Source organism: Pleurodeles waltl, chromosome 9 (genome assembly GCF_031143425.1).
Source record: "Pleurodeles waltl isolate 20211129_DDA chromosome 9, aPleWal1.hap1.20221129, whole genome shotgun sequence".
NCBI classification, from domain to species: Eukaryota; Metazoa; Chordata; class Amphibia; order Caudata; family Salamandridae; genus Pleurodeles; species Pleurodeles waltl.
In genome coordinates this window covers 1093175791-1093192148 of record NC_090448.1, presented here as the reverse complement: position 1 = coordinate 1093192148, position 16358 = coordinate 1093175791, and the positions used below count along the sequence as shown (strand labels likewise).

Here is a 16358-nt window from a genome sequence, read left to right as displayed (position 1 = left end):
ATTCTTCCTCTTCTATCCCTCCATTATTCTATTCAATCCAACTAACTCTCACATGTCCACCACTCAAATTAACTCATATTTCCTATACTAATCCATCACTAATAATTTTGGGTTCCAGAGTAGTGTTTTGACGCTTCATCAGAGGTAGTAAGAGCTATCCAAATACAATTACAATTCCAACATATGATAAAGTACCCCCACCATACATTATAAGGGTTTTGCAAGTCACCAAGGAGTTCTGTGCCCTTATAGAGGAACGAGGCTTAAGGCTGAGTTCCTTTATAAGGTTATGGAACTCTGAGGTGACATGAAATATTCTTATCATGTAGGTCATGGGATACCTTATTCCTTATAATACAGGGTCACAACATCACCTTTCCCACAAACCACCTAAATCATTGATGCTTGGGTCTTTTTAATGAAACCGAGCATGTTTGCAAATATGAAGAATAAACACAGACTCTAGTGCAAAGTGAAAGATCAAAAACGTTCTTAGGTATTTGTTGTAAAAAGGTATTAGGATCAGTTTAATACAAATCAGTTAAAACAAAAAGGCACAGTAGCTTGGAAAGCATCGAAATGTAAAAAGATTCTACATTTTCTATAATTTCCCAAGGAGTGCAAAAAACCTAAACGTTACTATAAATATCTCCTTTCTGCTTGTCACTGTATAGGTAAATAAACAGGAGCCCCTGACCTACGTTTCCCCTGGCTGCTGGCTGTGGCAGCAGGCATTGTGATGTCAAAACTAAACTGTAATAAGTTATTACATTTGAGCCGCTTCATCATTTATACAGGGATTGTGGAATTCCATGTATTATTATGACGTTATTCGAGATCCTTTGACCAAAACCCACCAATTATATAGGACACTTTACAGCCACTTCAAGACGCACCCTCAGCAACATTCCCCATAGAATTTAATTCAGTGTGGATTTCAACCCCCAAAGTACTCTTGAATGCCCCCTAATATTACCCTGTATTTGTGACATGGTCCTTTGTAATGAATTGCATCAAGCAACAAAGTGATGAATGGAAAGCTTGGATAGATCCCTGCCACTGCTGACTTCTCTGACCTCATTCCAGTCCATTGATATTCACCCAGTGTGCCACCCAAGACAGAGACCAGTCACATGTCAATGAGTCTACTTCCTGCTCCGGTAAGAACAGTCCGAACCAACTACCACACCCAGTCCAGCCCAGACAACAACATAGGTAACCCCAGACCAGCTCAGCCTAATCAGAGACCTTGGCCCAGGGATCTGCTTGAGTCCTGTGGCATAGTGAGTATGGGGTTCTTGTCTGGCCATAGATTTCGCAAAGCACAGCATTGCCATCCACATGGCCTTTAGTGTAATGTGAAACAGATTTGAATAAAATATGAATCCAATATTGGTTTGCTGTGCAGATACTCCCACGCTAAATTGTGAAATTTCTCTTACTGTGATTTGACTCATGCCTCGCCCCAACTAAATCAAGTTTTACGTGCCCTTGCACAACACAGGCATTTTAGAAATGTACATGTGGGCCTATAAATGTTAAACACATTGATGCTATCTTTTACATTGCATGAGTGCCTCTGCAATTCTTTACTAAATATGCGCCACAGTGGAAACTTTTGAATAGCCCATTCCCCCATCCCCACACCCTCACACACATGTCCAGTGTACATGGCTCTGTTGCTCTCCAGGTAGAATAAGAGTAGATTTTTGTGCTAAATATGATCCAAGATACACTCACATAATCATCACAGTGGCCGGTCCTGTAAATTCCGTTTAGTGGTAAGGCATGGCAATCTTCGCGGGCGGATGTACGCAGTCATACGTGTAGTGAACAATGAATGGCCAGGCTCCAAGGCGAGGCTATAGAAAGTCCGTAGAAGAGACATTTCCTCCTTTCCTTTTAAAATACAGGATGCAGATCAGCAGCTGTCCCTGACTTGCTTGCCATCATTAAGCCTTCAGCGTGTGGACCAGGGACAAGTTAATGGCAAGCTACAGTTGTGATCTTCCAGCCGCCTCAAGGGAGAGCTAGGGAAACAGAGCATGTGTGCCAAGACTGCGGGGGCCTCTTTTGTTTAGTAGAACCCTGTGCTCCCAAGTGGGGTCGCCACCATCCATGTGACACAAGTTCCTTCCTTGACAAAACGAAGATCGGATTTGTTTGATGCTTATTCATACTGTGGCCTGGGGGGAGGCTTTACATTTGCGTTAGTGTAACACAAGATGTGTGACACTTGAAAGGGCTGATGGAAGTGTTAAGATTTCTGTAAAACGTAACAAATGATGGCACAGTCCTAACACAATATATTTTCAGTTTCCAGGAAAGAATGATGGTTGTTATTGGTTTTCATTCATAGGTATGTTCTTGCGCCACAATTACTGATTCCTTCACACACTGAAATTAAAATCTGATAATGCCCTGGAAACAAAACATGTGGGAAACTATGGGATGCCCTCGACTATATTTTCAAATGGGAGCGGCAGGGCGACCATCTGCTCTTTAGTTATCTTCAATTGAAATTCTAATTTTATATTTAAATTACACCAAGACAGGAAACAATTCACATGATATCTCTGATTTTCTTATTCCACTGGGTTTCCCGGACATATTAATAAGACATTTATTATGCTTGAGATGTAGATTCCTATGTCAAAATGAGACTGTGGACAATATCCATTGAAAAAATGTCGATTATCCTCAGAGCTGCTAAGGCCAGTGGCTGCCAAACTTACATAGTGAAAGCACTGGCGTAACAATAGCCTCCGCAGCCCTCGCGGTGCAGGGAGCCCCTCAGTACATTAAACTGTGCACGGGTGGCAGGCCCTTGCCTGAGAGCTCCTGACTTGATCGGCAGGAGGGGCCTCGATGTACTTTGCAGGGGGTGCCCCCTCATGTTTTGTTACGTCACTGAGTGAAGAAAGAGTGACCCGTGTGGTGTTTCGTTAAGATGAAAATGATGCCACAGTCTACTGTGAGTGTTTTTGTTATCCACAGCGTTCATAAGTTCTGACATTAGCCAAGCCAAGAACAGATGATGATCAGAATGTGGAACAAATCAAACATTCACCCAGTGACAGATTTGGGTTTAATCAGTTTTTTAGCTCACCACGCCACCCCAGTTTGGATAATATGCAAATCAGTCTTGACTGTGCCACTAGATTCAAGCTAGCATGGCTGATGATGGCTAATACCCTAAATCCGGTCCCAGGATGCTTTTTTCCAGTCCAAGGAAGACCTGCCTGACAGTTGGGGCAGGACTGTTCCTTTTGGGGAGCAGGGTCAAGACTGATTTGCATATTATCCAAACTGGGGTGGCATGGTGAGCTACAAAACTGTTGGATTAAACCCAGATCTGTCACTCGGTAAATGTTTGATTTGTTCCACATTCCATTCACCATCTGTTCTTTTAGCTTTTTAGCTTTTGTTGCCCCAAGCGGGAAGGGTATGCCCAGATGTGGGTCCAGTGCTCTCCATGCCACTGGAGTCAAGCTAGCCTGGCTAATGAGGGGTGGTACCCCAAAACCAGTCCCAGGATGCTTTTTTCCGGTCCATGGAAGACCTGACCTGTGGGTTCGGGCTGGACTGTTCACATGGGGAGCAGGGTCAAGACTGTTTTGCATATGGCTGGGTCCAAACTGGAATGGCATGTGTTCCCAAAAAACTATAGATTTAGGCCCAGATCTCTTTATTGGGATGAATATTTGACATTGTTCAGCATTCTGTCCATCACTTGTTCTTTTTTGCTTTTATCACCCTAAGTGGGACAGATATGCCCATACGTGGGTCCCGTGCTCCCCATGCCACTGGGGTCAGGCTAGCCTATCTGATGAGGAGTGATACCCTAAGACCGGTCCCATGATGCTTGTTTCCGGTCCAGGGAGGACCAGACCTGGCAGGTCAGGCTGGTCTTTTCCCATGGGGAGCAGGGTCAACACTGATTTGCATATGTCTGGGTCCAAACTGGAATGGTATGTGTTGCAACAAAACAATGGATTTAGGCCCAGATCACTGTACTGGGGTGAATGTTTGACATTGTTTGGCATTCTGTCCATCACTTATTCTTTTTGCTGATATTTCACCACATAACAGATTGTGGCAAACACTTCGATATTATACATGTAAATTCATAAGCAGATAGTTCTTCAGGACACATTTATTCTGGGCTCAATTTTACCAATGGTTCTTTAAACAACTTTGCTCAGGAAGAAAACCAGTGTTCATCATGGTTAATTTGCAGCACTCGTAAAACTTTTCTTTCTTTGTTTCTTTCTTTCTTGCTTTCTTTCTTTTCTCTTTCTTTTCCTTTATTCCATCGGTCCTTTTTTTTTATTCAATATTTCTTTTATTTGATTCTTTCATTCCTTCGTTATTGCTTCCCTTTTTCAACTATTCATTAGTTATTTCTTTCCTTTTTCTCTCATTCTCTTATTTCTTCTTTCCTTCTTTCTTGGTTTCCTTTTTCTTTCACATTTTATTTTCATCTTTCCTGCCTTCGTGTTTTTTTTCATTCATTCTGTCCTTCCATCTTTCTTGCTTTCTTTTTTTTTCATTACTTTGTTTTTGCTTTTGTTCTCTCCTGTCTTCTTTCCCTCTTCCCTTTTTTTTCTTGCTTTCATTCCTTTTACCTTCTTTCTTGATTTCATTCCTTCTTTCCTTCCTCCTTTCTTGTTGTCTTTCTTTTCTTTTTCCTTGCTTTCGCTGTCTTTTTTCTCTTGTCTTTCCGTTTTTCTTTTGTTTTCTTTCTTGCTTTCTCTCTTCTCTCTCTCTTCTTTCTTGCTTGCATTCATTCCTTCCTTCCTTTTCCTTGCTTTCTGTCTTTCCTTTCTTTTCTTCTTTCTATCTTTGTCTGCCTTTCCATCCTTTCTTGCTGTCTTTCTTCCTTCTTTCTAGTCTTTCTTCTTTCTTTCCTTATGTCTTGGCTTCCTTCTTTCTTTCTTTCTTTCATGCCGTCTTTATTTATTTCTTGCCTTCTTTGCCTTCCTTCTTGCCTTCCCTGTTTATTGTATTGTTTCTTTCTTGCCCTCCTGATTTCTTTATTTCCTTCCATCTTTTGTCTTTCTTTCCTTTTTTCCTGCTCTTTCCTTCCTTCTTTCTCAAAGGCAAGAGGTTGCAGTCAATGGCACAACAATTGGCTTTTTGGGCCTGTGTTAGCCAGTACCTTTTGATTTGACTAAAAGAATGTGTCTGTTACTTCTATGGGGTTTCACTTTTCAGGCACACTTCATTCATTTGTCTGTGGTTGTGACATTCACAGTTTTCTCCAACCCACTCGAGCATGCATCAGTGGACAAGGTATCACCCCACATCAACCACATTCTGACTTCACTATGAATTATGACATGCTGCTCTTTCACAAGAATCACATACACACAAAGTAGCTCCCTTTATTCCCACGGAGTTGTATGGCACTGGAGGGCTTCTTGAGACCCTAAAAGATTTTTTGCATTTAGTTAATGTTTCTTTTTAGATTGACAGACACACACGAGCTTTTCAAACAATAACGTTTTACAAAAAACAATGACAAAACAAAACAAGAATTGCCAACAGTCTGATAGAAGACGCAAGACCAGACCTATTGGCTTTGCCAGTGCTTGTTTTTTAATATTTTTTTTTCCCTCTGGTTTTTATAGGAGGCATCCATGACTTTTGATCAATGAAGGGGAGCTATGATCGGTAATGGTGCAGTGGGATGCCAGAGGGACGTGGGGGAGAGCTCTAGCTCAGGCTTCCATGGCAGGAAGTTTAAATGAGTCATACAATGAATCATAATATCTTTAATAATTCACCTGGAAAGATACAAATGCTGTTGCCACATGTCAGTTTATTTTCAAGGCTTTGCCCTTTGGAACTTCTTCCTATGTCTCTCCGATTAGAAGACACTTTTCTCAAGTTCAGGAAACTGCTGAGGGTTCACCTCGTCTGGCAGCAATTTGTCCTGCACTTAATCTCTGTCTTCCCCTCCTCCTCCTTCTGTAATGCCAAACTTTGAATCGAATATCAGGCAGACACCGTGCTATAAAAAAGCCCTAAAATAAAATGGTAAACAAAATGCAAAGTTATATTTATGTTAACTCTGAAAATGTAAAAATGTTTTGGGGATCCTCTGTCCAGGGTCATCTGGGGAGCGACGGTCATGGGTATGGAGAGTTGGAAGAGACTGCATGGGCTCAATCAATCAATTTGGATTTGTAGAGCACGGCTAATCACCGTGAGGGTTTCCAGGCACTACGTTCTTGCTGGCATCAGTCAAAGAGCCAGGTCTTGAGTCCCTTTCTGAATTCCATGAGAGAGGATAATGTTCGGAGATGAAGGAGAAGATCATTCCAGAACTTATATAAACAGGAAATAATAACAAACAATAATAGGGTGAGTGGTGAAAGGGGCTAGACTCTGGGTAAAGGTGAGACAGAGGGGTTTAGAAGAAAAGTGGGAAAAAGAGGAGCCCTAGGATGGTACAGGATTAAGAGAAGGAGAGTAGAAAGGACAGAGAAGAAGAGGCCAAGTAGAAGACATAACAAACGGGTGGATCGAAATATTTATGCAAGCAAGAAGTGGACACGAAAATTAGCAGCTAAGGAGTGAAATCAGAATAAAGTGAAGGTGAAGATCAGTATTGCAGGCAGAAGTTGCAACAGGCATCGTTTACAAAAGTCTGCAGGATTTACTCATTAGGCCCTGTTACCATCACTGTTTTGAGGGATTTGTTTTGCATTTATCCATCACAAACATGAAACAACATGAGGGAAAGAACCAATTTTGAATTAGCGGACCATGAATATAGGCTTTCTTGTTCTCAGATGATCGCAGGTGGTGACTTACTTGTTCATAGATGATCCGCAGTAAATCTGAATAAATGTAACAAAGCATCAAAACATTTGTACTAGTATTTACTATCTCTTGTTTTATTTTCTACTTAACTTTCTTGCTTGTACTCTATTGTAAAGGTCCAAGTTGCCCATTGTTGGATTAGCTCATCTGGCATAGTCGCTAACAAGTAAGTGCCAGCATATGGGATCTATGTTGGCACCTGAATTTAGGTGGGCACAGCGTATTGTGAGGTTTACATTCAACAGAGCTTGACTAGCCATTTGACTAGCTATTGGTGGAACATTTAATTAAATCCATTGTATAGTTTAGTTAAAACGAATGGAGTTCTGAAAGGACAGTGCTATCACGTACCCAGGGTAGAACGTTCCATTCACTTTTTTGTGGGTGGTTCTGTTTCAGCTAGCTTGGTATCAATGCCAGCAGCCAAATTGTTTCGTGACCAGTGACAGTGCTGTAGTTTGCATGATCTGGCATCATGGTTGCGTGTATTTCCCACTGACGAATAAGGATGTAGCTCTTGGCACAATCATAGACATATCCAGTCAGGGTTTCAGGATGATGATGCTTTCCAACTGAAATACATTAAATGTAAATTTATTTTAGGCATATCCATTGTGGATATCCTGAAAATTTGACGGGATTATACGATGGGCAGCCTGATTTCAAGTCAGAGGTTAATTTTGCCTTGCATGATTATTAGTGGTTAGATTTTTTCGCACCTGGATTTATTGGGTGTGAAAGAATCTCGTCCATTTTTTCCAGCTGGAAAAAGCAGCAAGAAGAATCGGATGAGACTGCGGCTGCAACTGCTAGAAAAAATCTCCTTCTCTCTTCTACTCCTTTCACCCGCACCCTCCTCACTTCGACTCACATATATTTATCACCTGCTCAGAGCATGGAATAGGGAAATCTGAGTGGTTCTATGTCCAGAAAAATCAGCCCCACAATGCAAATCCCCTTTAGAGTCTACTCATAATTCCACTGTACTGGGGTGATATTACCACACAGAACTGGTAAAATCTCATCCAATTTTACATGTAGTAAAATTGCCCCATTACCTTGCAGCTCTTATTCAGGCCCTTGTTGGGTAACAGATCCATATAATCACAAAAGGTGTGGGGTAGTAGGAACCGGGGGTAAGACTGGGTTAGTCTTTCATCCAGTGCCTGGTTACATTAGGTTGCTTTATAGGGGGTGCTGTGTTGACCTACAGGAGTAGCGGGGAATTTTCCTTTACGGACTAGGTGGTCTCACACACATAGTAGTGTCTTGCTTCATCATATGACCACCTAGCCCCACCCAAGTAAGATGATACTACTCAGGCGGACTCAACCTCTGGTTAAAAGAACCAGAGGGAGTGCTGAAATTAAATTGACTGGATAGTTACAGTGATCCAGAGGGGGTGAATAATAAAATTACTGAACATGTCACCGGTGGCTCTTGTCTGGCTAGAACCGGGGGGGGTTTTTCCCTTGTAGTCACACTCACGCCAAAGGGAATACCATGGGGGATACCTACATGCCGGAGCCAGGCCGCTCCCCGGTTCTAGCCAGACCAGAGGCAATACGCCCACAGCTCCGGGGCCTACCCCACCGTGAACTACCTGTTCAGGTAGGCCACACACTTTTCACTTTGAGCACCGTACTTATTACACGTGCTCTGACCCTGACGAATGCCCCTGACCTACCAGCACCTAGTGAGGGCAGAAACATGTTGGTCTTATCCATCCCCTTTTAGACTCCAAGAGACATCATTCTCTAACGAGCCGTCCCCCTTAGTTTTAGTCTTACCAACATGCACCACCATTAAAACTAACAAGAGCCACCGGTGACATGTTCGGTAATTTTATTATTATTCAGAGTTTCTTTTGGGAGGCGGTGTGGGTTAGCCTTGCTTCCCTTGCTCTCTTTCTGTGTATTTGTGGGTAACAGATCCAGCCTTGTCTACTTGGACAGAATTGCAACCTATGTGCAAGGCCGCCTATGGGCAGTAGCCGATTAGTAGCTGCTGGTTGCCCCCATAAATACTTGCAAGCAAAAAGGCGATTAGAGGGTTTGTGCATTTGCACTGAGTTTGCAAGTGAGACCAGCCTACATTGCTGGCCTTCTGCAGGGCAATGAAAACCCTACTTTTCCAGGAAGACTTTACCAAGTTTGTGTTTGTCAGTTTAGTGCCTCTCACAATGTGGTAAAACTAGGTTTGTCATGTAGCACATACAGACATTTTAGGAAGTACAGTCCATACAAACAAATAACTAGAATCTAGACTGTGATGTGAAATGCGACAAAGAAGGTGCTGTGAAATATTTTCATATTCCTTTTTTGGGTGGAATATTACATCCTGTAGTGTGGTGATACCCTGTCTCCCATCATAGACAGGCAATATCATCTATGCTCAGCACCATAAACCCTACTGAGCTGTCATTGCCTGACCTGGGTGTTTATCTCCCTAATCTTCAGGTAGTATGTGCCCACATCTAATTCCTCCCTAATGACTTAAATCATCACATATCAAAGATCAGTCAAAAGCAAATTTGAGAAAAACAAGAACAAAAAATGTTCAAAAGTTCAGAGATGGAACAAGGAAATCTAAATGCATCACTTCAGGAGCATGCTGCGGGAGTAGTGCACTCTTTCTGTGGGAAGCCCCTTTGTGATTTTACTTCTGTGTTCTTTGACAGTATGAAACATGACTTTCAAAAGGAGCAAGACAGTACCCTTTCAGGTTTCAGGCTTAGAGTGCTGCATAAATTATGAGAAAAAGGAAGCAAGAAACTCTGGGTAATTCCCAAGTTTAGGTGGAGAGCAGCCCTTTCATGGAGCACGCTACAACACCAATGAAGTGCTGAATCCGCTCACCTCAAATATCTGTTTCTCTAGGAGTGTTTTTAAGCATAGGATTAGACCAGTGCGACCACGCCGAGCTCGATAGTGACAAAGTCTGTTGCCATGCAAGGATATTGTCCAACTTATAGTGGGTGTTCCCTTGTGTCTGCACAAAGCTATATCCCTCTGGTGAGCTCTAAATAGAGCAAAACACTTGTGTCAAGGATGCTTTTATTCATTCCATGTTGGTTTGGATTGTATTTTCCCAATCCAAAACTTTAATACTGTGCCTGGAGTGGTTAAAGGCTTTGTCGTTGTAGTATTTTTACAAGGACACTTCAAAAGTATGGGCCACTCACTTCCTTTTTTTGTGCTGACATGCAGTTTCTTTTTTTCTTTTATGCTCTAAAATGTCCATTGGCCAAGTTTAAACAGTAAATTAAAACTGCCAAATTGGCCACTGTGCATCACAACCCTCACACTTGCATGTGTCATAATGAATGCACATGCATGAACAGCCATCTTGGAATTGCTTTTCTTTAGTAGAAAACCCATTCTAAACTGGCAGCTAATTTATGAGCCTACATGCACGTGCCTCATAATGCATGCATGCATGCATGTGCACAAATGCGCTGGTGTCCATAGCAAAGACAAAGGCTCGATGTTTTACATGAAAGTTATGTCAAAGTAATTGATTCTCAAAATCTTAGGCATGGAAGCATTTATAATTCAAAAAATTTGATTTACGGCCAAAGTTGTAGGTACCAAATTGTATAAAGTATACCCACAAGAAGTTCTCTGCAGCTTCTGGCATTGTGTGGCCTGCAGGAGGGAGACAATTAAACTAACCAAGTGCTTTGCTATCAGAAATATGTCAAAATTGAAAGCAAAAATGTCCTGGAATTACTGTCGCCATTTTTGGCTCACTAAGTATATTTCAAATATAGCAGTATTTTGTTTTAAGAGTTGAAACACATAAGAGAATAGGCACCCACCGAGTTGACAGTATGTTGTGAAAGCTCTTTGTCCTCACCTTCATCTGTTTTCTCTGCTTACAGACCAGATCCTGGCAGAAGCTGAAGACAATAGTGAACCTGCCCTCCATCATCAGCCCCTTCAAAAGACGCTACTCCTGGGTGCAGTTGGCGGGGCACACAGGTATGCTCTAGATCTGCTTTCTTATGTTTGTGCAGTGTTGACTCACAACAGCACAAGGATTGTCCACTTTTGTAACATTCTCCAAGCGCTGGGTCACTAGTGCGATAGAGGTTCCAGATGCTATGCATAGAGAGCATATTGGCTGAACATACTTTATTCAGCAGTCCATGGCCACACATTCAGGATCAATCACACATAATCTCACTCAGCTTCAAGCACACCTTGTTATTTTCAAAAGAATAAACATGAAAAGGAGGTAATGATGTCAGCCTGCGGCTAGCATCAACCTGCCCACATCCCTTTGCCAGCATGTAGGTAGCATCTACCTGCCTCCAGCCCTCTGTCCAACTGCAGCTTGCAAATCCCTGCCCCGCTCCAACCCTTCATCAGCATGTTGCTACATCTACCTGTGCCCAGCCCTCTGGCAGTGTACCTGCCCCAGTCCTCTGTCAGCATGAGGCTGGTGTGGATTAGCATCTACCTGAGGGTGTGCCTTCCTCTAGTCCTCTGTCAGTGTACGTCTAGCATCTGCCTGCCCTATTCCCCTGTCAAAAGTATGCAAAAACATATGCACAGTCACTGGAACCAAGCTGTATCCGACTGATGAGCCCATCACTAGGGTGAAACTTGCCGTGGGTTGCTTGTATTTCAGTTTAGGGAGAACCTGGCTTAGCTGCTTTGGGCTGGACCAGAGCTTAATTTGAGCTTGTTTTTTCTGGTGCTGAGCACCGGCACTTATTTCTGAGGGCCGGCGCTTAGTTTTCTGCCTCAAGCATTTACTCTGAGCAAAAGACACGTAGGAAAGACGGAGGAAGAGAAAAAAGAAGAAGCGTCAGAAAGGGGAAAAGCAGGAAGCTGCAAGAGAGAGTTGAAGGGGCAGGGAGTGGCTGTTAATGGATTGAAGAGGCCCGAGATGGCTTCAGGATTACTCTGCCTCAGTATCGATGCTCGCACTTTTAATTGCGGCAGCCGCATGTCTAAGAGGAAAGCTTTTAGCACTGGCACCTTTTTATTTACAAATTAAGCACTGGGCTGCACTGTTCTGATTGGACCAAGGACACTACTGATTTGCATGGTGTGCAGGATAACGATGGACTGAGATGCGGCCGAGTAATTACCAGTGGCTGAGATTCATCCACACTCCACTGCACGCAGCTGGGCGCAGTTCGCCTGAGCTGAGGTTTCTGACGTTCCCAGAGGCTAAACTCTGCAGACAACAGACTTTCTGTGGGTATCAAACTCTTACAAATCTTAGGATCAGAGTATCCCCAGACCCAGTGCTTTCCTTGCAGCTGCGCCAGAAGGTTTAGTAGAACCCTAAGATCCAGTGGTGACCCTCATAGGCCTGTGCTGCCTGCTGTGTCTTTGGCAATGCCGCCTGCTTTGCTTTGCTGCAGAAATTAGGAAAGTTAAAGTTTCAAGATTATTTTTATAACTGAGTCAGACCTCTACCGAGGTCGACAATATAATACAATAACAACATACGCAAAATCTTCAGAGAGTTCCTAAGGCTGCCTTCTGGTAGTAAAGGATTCCATAAAAGCCGCAATTAAGAAGCAGCAGAAATGAGGCAACTTCCCGTCCTCCTAATCAACATGTCCCCTGCCTTGAGATCCCCTCCCTGGGAATTACACTTGGCGCTGTTCAGACAAGCTTCAGAAATGCTCGGTCACTTCAGCCCTCTTGGAACAACGTGTGCTGAGTCCTGTTGTGAGATTATTTGCTTGTGTTGTGTCGTGTACAGCAGTGTTCGGGCGAGTGCTCCGGCCTCGGAGCCTCCCTTAATAATTAACCAGGAGTGCTTTGTTTCTGCTGCTCCCAAATAAAACGCACACAGACGCACTCGCGGTCACACACACGCAGATGCAAGCACGTCCACGTGCAGCGCGCGCACACGCACACAGGCATGAAAGCATTCATACATGTGAGTGCAGATGCAAACACGCTCACAAACAATTATGAACACACATGTTGACAGATGCAGGCATGCGCACACACACTTACGCACAAGCACACAGATGCAAACAGGCGCACACAAAAATATGTTCACGCAGATGCAAGCACGTCCCCATGCAACGGACACACGCACAGAAACTTGAGAGCTTCTCACACGTGCACACAAAAATAAACACGCAAATGCAAACCCCGGCACACAAAGACACATGCATAAACATGCACGTGCTGACAGATCTAGGCATGCCCACATGCACCACACACACGTACGCACATGCACACAGATGCAAACAGATTCACACGCAGATATGTACACGCAGATGCATGCATATCTACATGCACCACACGCACACACATAAAGTTGAGAGCATTCTCACATCTGAACACAAACATAAGCGCAGATGCGAGCACGCAAACACACAAACACACATTTATGAACACAACCATGTTCTCAGATCTAAGCATGAGCACGTGCAGCACGCACACGTGCACACATGCCCAGATGCAAGTCAGCACAGAGCGCGCGCAGTTACAGCAGCCGCACTTCAGAGCTCTCCCACCAGCATATGCAGAGCGTAGGTGGCTGCAGATCCCAATGTCATTAGCACACCTTGTGTCCAACGTTCCTTGGAGCATTAACAGCGCGAGACTATAGCTTCCAGGTATACAGCGCTGGAAGACTCAAGTGCTTTTATTGGCACTGGCATTGTGTAAAATCAAAATTAGAATAAACATGCTTTGGGTCTGAACCTTAACTCATTAACTGCTGCTTCTCAAAGCAGCCCCCACCCCATGCACACACTTCTGAGCTCTTTTTGACTATTTGGGCTAGTTTAAACTTAAGCCTCTGTACCTTTTTGTTCACAAGGGTATCCACAACAAATTTATGTCCTTGATTTCCGACATCCTGGAGATTCTAAAGGTACCCACTGTTATGGATTCATGTGGAGGGGTCAGAGAAAATAGCCAAATTATAACTACATTTCGAGTTATTTAGGAAAAACAGGAAAAAATGTGCTCCGGATAAAAGTGTCAGTTTTTTCATTAAATGGCATCAACAACCAGTTTGCTGCACTAAAGTCACCATCTTCCCAGCTTTCAGGAACATACAGAGCTGAATCAAAAAAACCTTTTTTTTAGCATAGTCTTGGCATGTTTCAAAGAGGTAACCCATTTTTCCTATTTTTAGTGCTTTCAACATACTTCTAATCTGTGGTGGAACCCAGTGTGAAACCCATTGGTGATCTAGGAAAGCTAAGTATTTCTGAAAAGCAGACAAAATTCCGAATTCAGCAAAGGGTCTGTGTAGATCCATTGAGGTTTTCCCAAATGAACTAAGTGTTGACATAAAGAAATATTGAAACCTAGTAGGAAAAACCAGCCATTTCTGACATAGTTTTCATCTGTAACATTTTTGTCACAATGGTTAATTTACAAAAGCTATGTACCATTACGTTTGCTAGACACTTTTGGTCGTGCGTATATATAGGGTTTGTAGTTTCTCCAAGAATCCGAGGTGCCTAGAGTCAGCAACTGAGCTGCACCATACAATGGTTTTTCATTGTGTACTGAATATAGGCCAATTCATATAGTGAAATATGTAGAGTGAAAAATAGGTGTCAAGGTAACCTATGTGAGTCTGAAATGGGGCCCAGATATGGATTTAGGAGCAGTGGTTATTTGTACATCTCAGGATTTGTGGGTACCTATAGGAACATATGATTTAGAGAGTATTTTTTTAAATGTCTTATTTCTCACACCCTGCTTTGCATTTGGAATTCACAAGTGCAGCGAAATCCAATTGGTAACAACAAATATCCTGTTATTGAATGCTCCCACATGTCTTCCGTTAAAAATGAATTCCTGGCTTCTAGTGGGCCTTCTGCCCTCCACCCTGGGTCATTTCTAGGGTAATTACCCTACTCTGCCCCCCCCAGGGAGGCAGAAAGATTTTTGCCCCATTTAGTTGGGGTTGGGGAATGGCCATGCCCATGGTGGGCAGCCCTTACCTCTCTATATATTTTTTTATTCCCTGGCCCCTGGGTTTCGGTCCACCAGAGATGGCAGCAAGATTTTCCCCACTTACTTGGTGTGGGGGCAGCCCCCTCTCCTATATTTAAAACAGAACATCCCTGGCTTCTAGTGGCCTTTCTGCCCCATGGGTGAGGTAGACCTGGGGTAATTACCCCAATCTGTCCCTTGGGGGCTAGACAGACTGTTCACTCATTTAGTTGGTTTGAGGGCATGGCCAACCCCATGATGGGAAGCCCCTGCCCTATAAACAATACAAATCCCTGGCAACTAGTGGGCGTTCTGTCCCCTCTGCGGAGCAGATCTGGGGTAATTACTCCCATCTTCCCCCCAGGGGGACAGAAAGACTGTTTCACCTTTTGTTTAGAGTGGGAGCATGTCGATGCTCATGCTGGGCAGCCCCCACCCCTAAAAACCTATAAATGTAATACTCCCTTGTGTCTATTGGGCTTTCTGCCCCCCGCCCATAGGGGCCAGATTGGGGGTTATTGTCCCATCTGCCCCCAGGGGGTGCAGATAGACTTAAATAAAAAAATAATCAAGGGGGAGCATAAGCCCTTGCCCAAAGGGCTGCTCCCCTTATACCTGCTGTCTAGTGGGTGGATCCCTGCTTGGGGATCTCCCACCTGTTGCGATCCCCAAGCAGGGATCCACTGGGCAGAGGTACCATTGGAAAGGGGAAATTAGGGCTAGACTGATCCGATTGGAGCAGGGGCAAGAGTGATTTGCATATATCTGGGTCCAAACTGAGGTGACATGGTGTGCAAATTAACAATGGATTGGGATGCAGCCCGTGTAATTACCAGTGACTGAGTTTAATTCAATGTAAGGAAATGCCTCCTTGGCATGGTTGCCCCCTGACTTTTTGCCTTTGCTGATGCTATGTTTACAATTGAAAGTGTGCTGAGGCCTGCTAACCAGGCCCCAGCACCAGTGTTCTTTCCCTAACCTGTACTTTTGTATCCACAATTGGCAGACCCTGGCATCCAGATAAGTCCCTTGTAACTGGTACTTCTAGTACCAAGGGCCCTGATGCCAAGGAAGGTCTCTAAGGGCTGCAGCATGTCTTATGCCACCCTGGAGACCTCTCACTCAGCACAGACACACTGCTTACCAGCTTGTGTGTACTAGTGAGAACAAAACGAGTAAGTCGACATGGCACTCCCCTCAGGGTGCCATGCCAGCCTCTCACTGCCTATGAAGTATAGGTCAGTCACCCCTCTAGCAGGCCTTACAGCCCTAAGGCAGGGTGCACTATACCATAGGTGAGGGTACCAGTGCATGAGCATGGTACCCCTACAGTGTCTAAACAAAACCTTAGACATTGTAAGTGCAGGGTAGCCATAAGAGTATATGGTCTGGGAGTCTGTCAAACACGAACTCCACAGCACCATAATGGCTACACTGAAAACTGGGAAGTTTGGTATCAAACTTCTCAGCACAATAAATGCACACTGATGCCAGTGTACATTTTATTGCAAAATACACCACAGAGGGCACCTTAGAGGTGCCCCCTGAAACTTAACCGACTGTCTGTGTAGGCTGACTAGTTCCAGCAGC

General features: G+C 43.8%; 1 protein-coding gene across 1 annotated transcript in view; it reads left to right on the top strand.

Annotated features, from left to right (window-relative positions):
- The window catches only part of ITPKA (inositol-trisphosphate 3-kinase A), a 392533-nt gene that overhangs the window by 247193 nt on the left and 128982 nt on the right, over positions 1-16358 (top strand). Inside the window, exon 2 of the mRNA XM_069208788.1 lies at positions 10715-10814. Within this exon, the coding sequence (XP_069064889.1) occupies positions 10715-10814 (100 nt within the window). The remainder of the gene's footprint in view (positions 1-10714; positions 10815-16358) is intronic.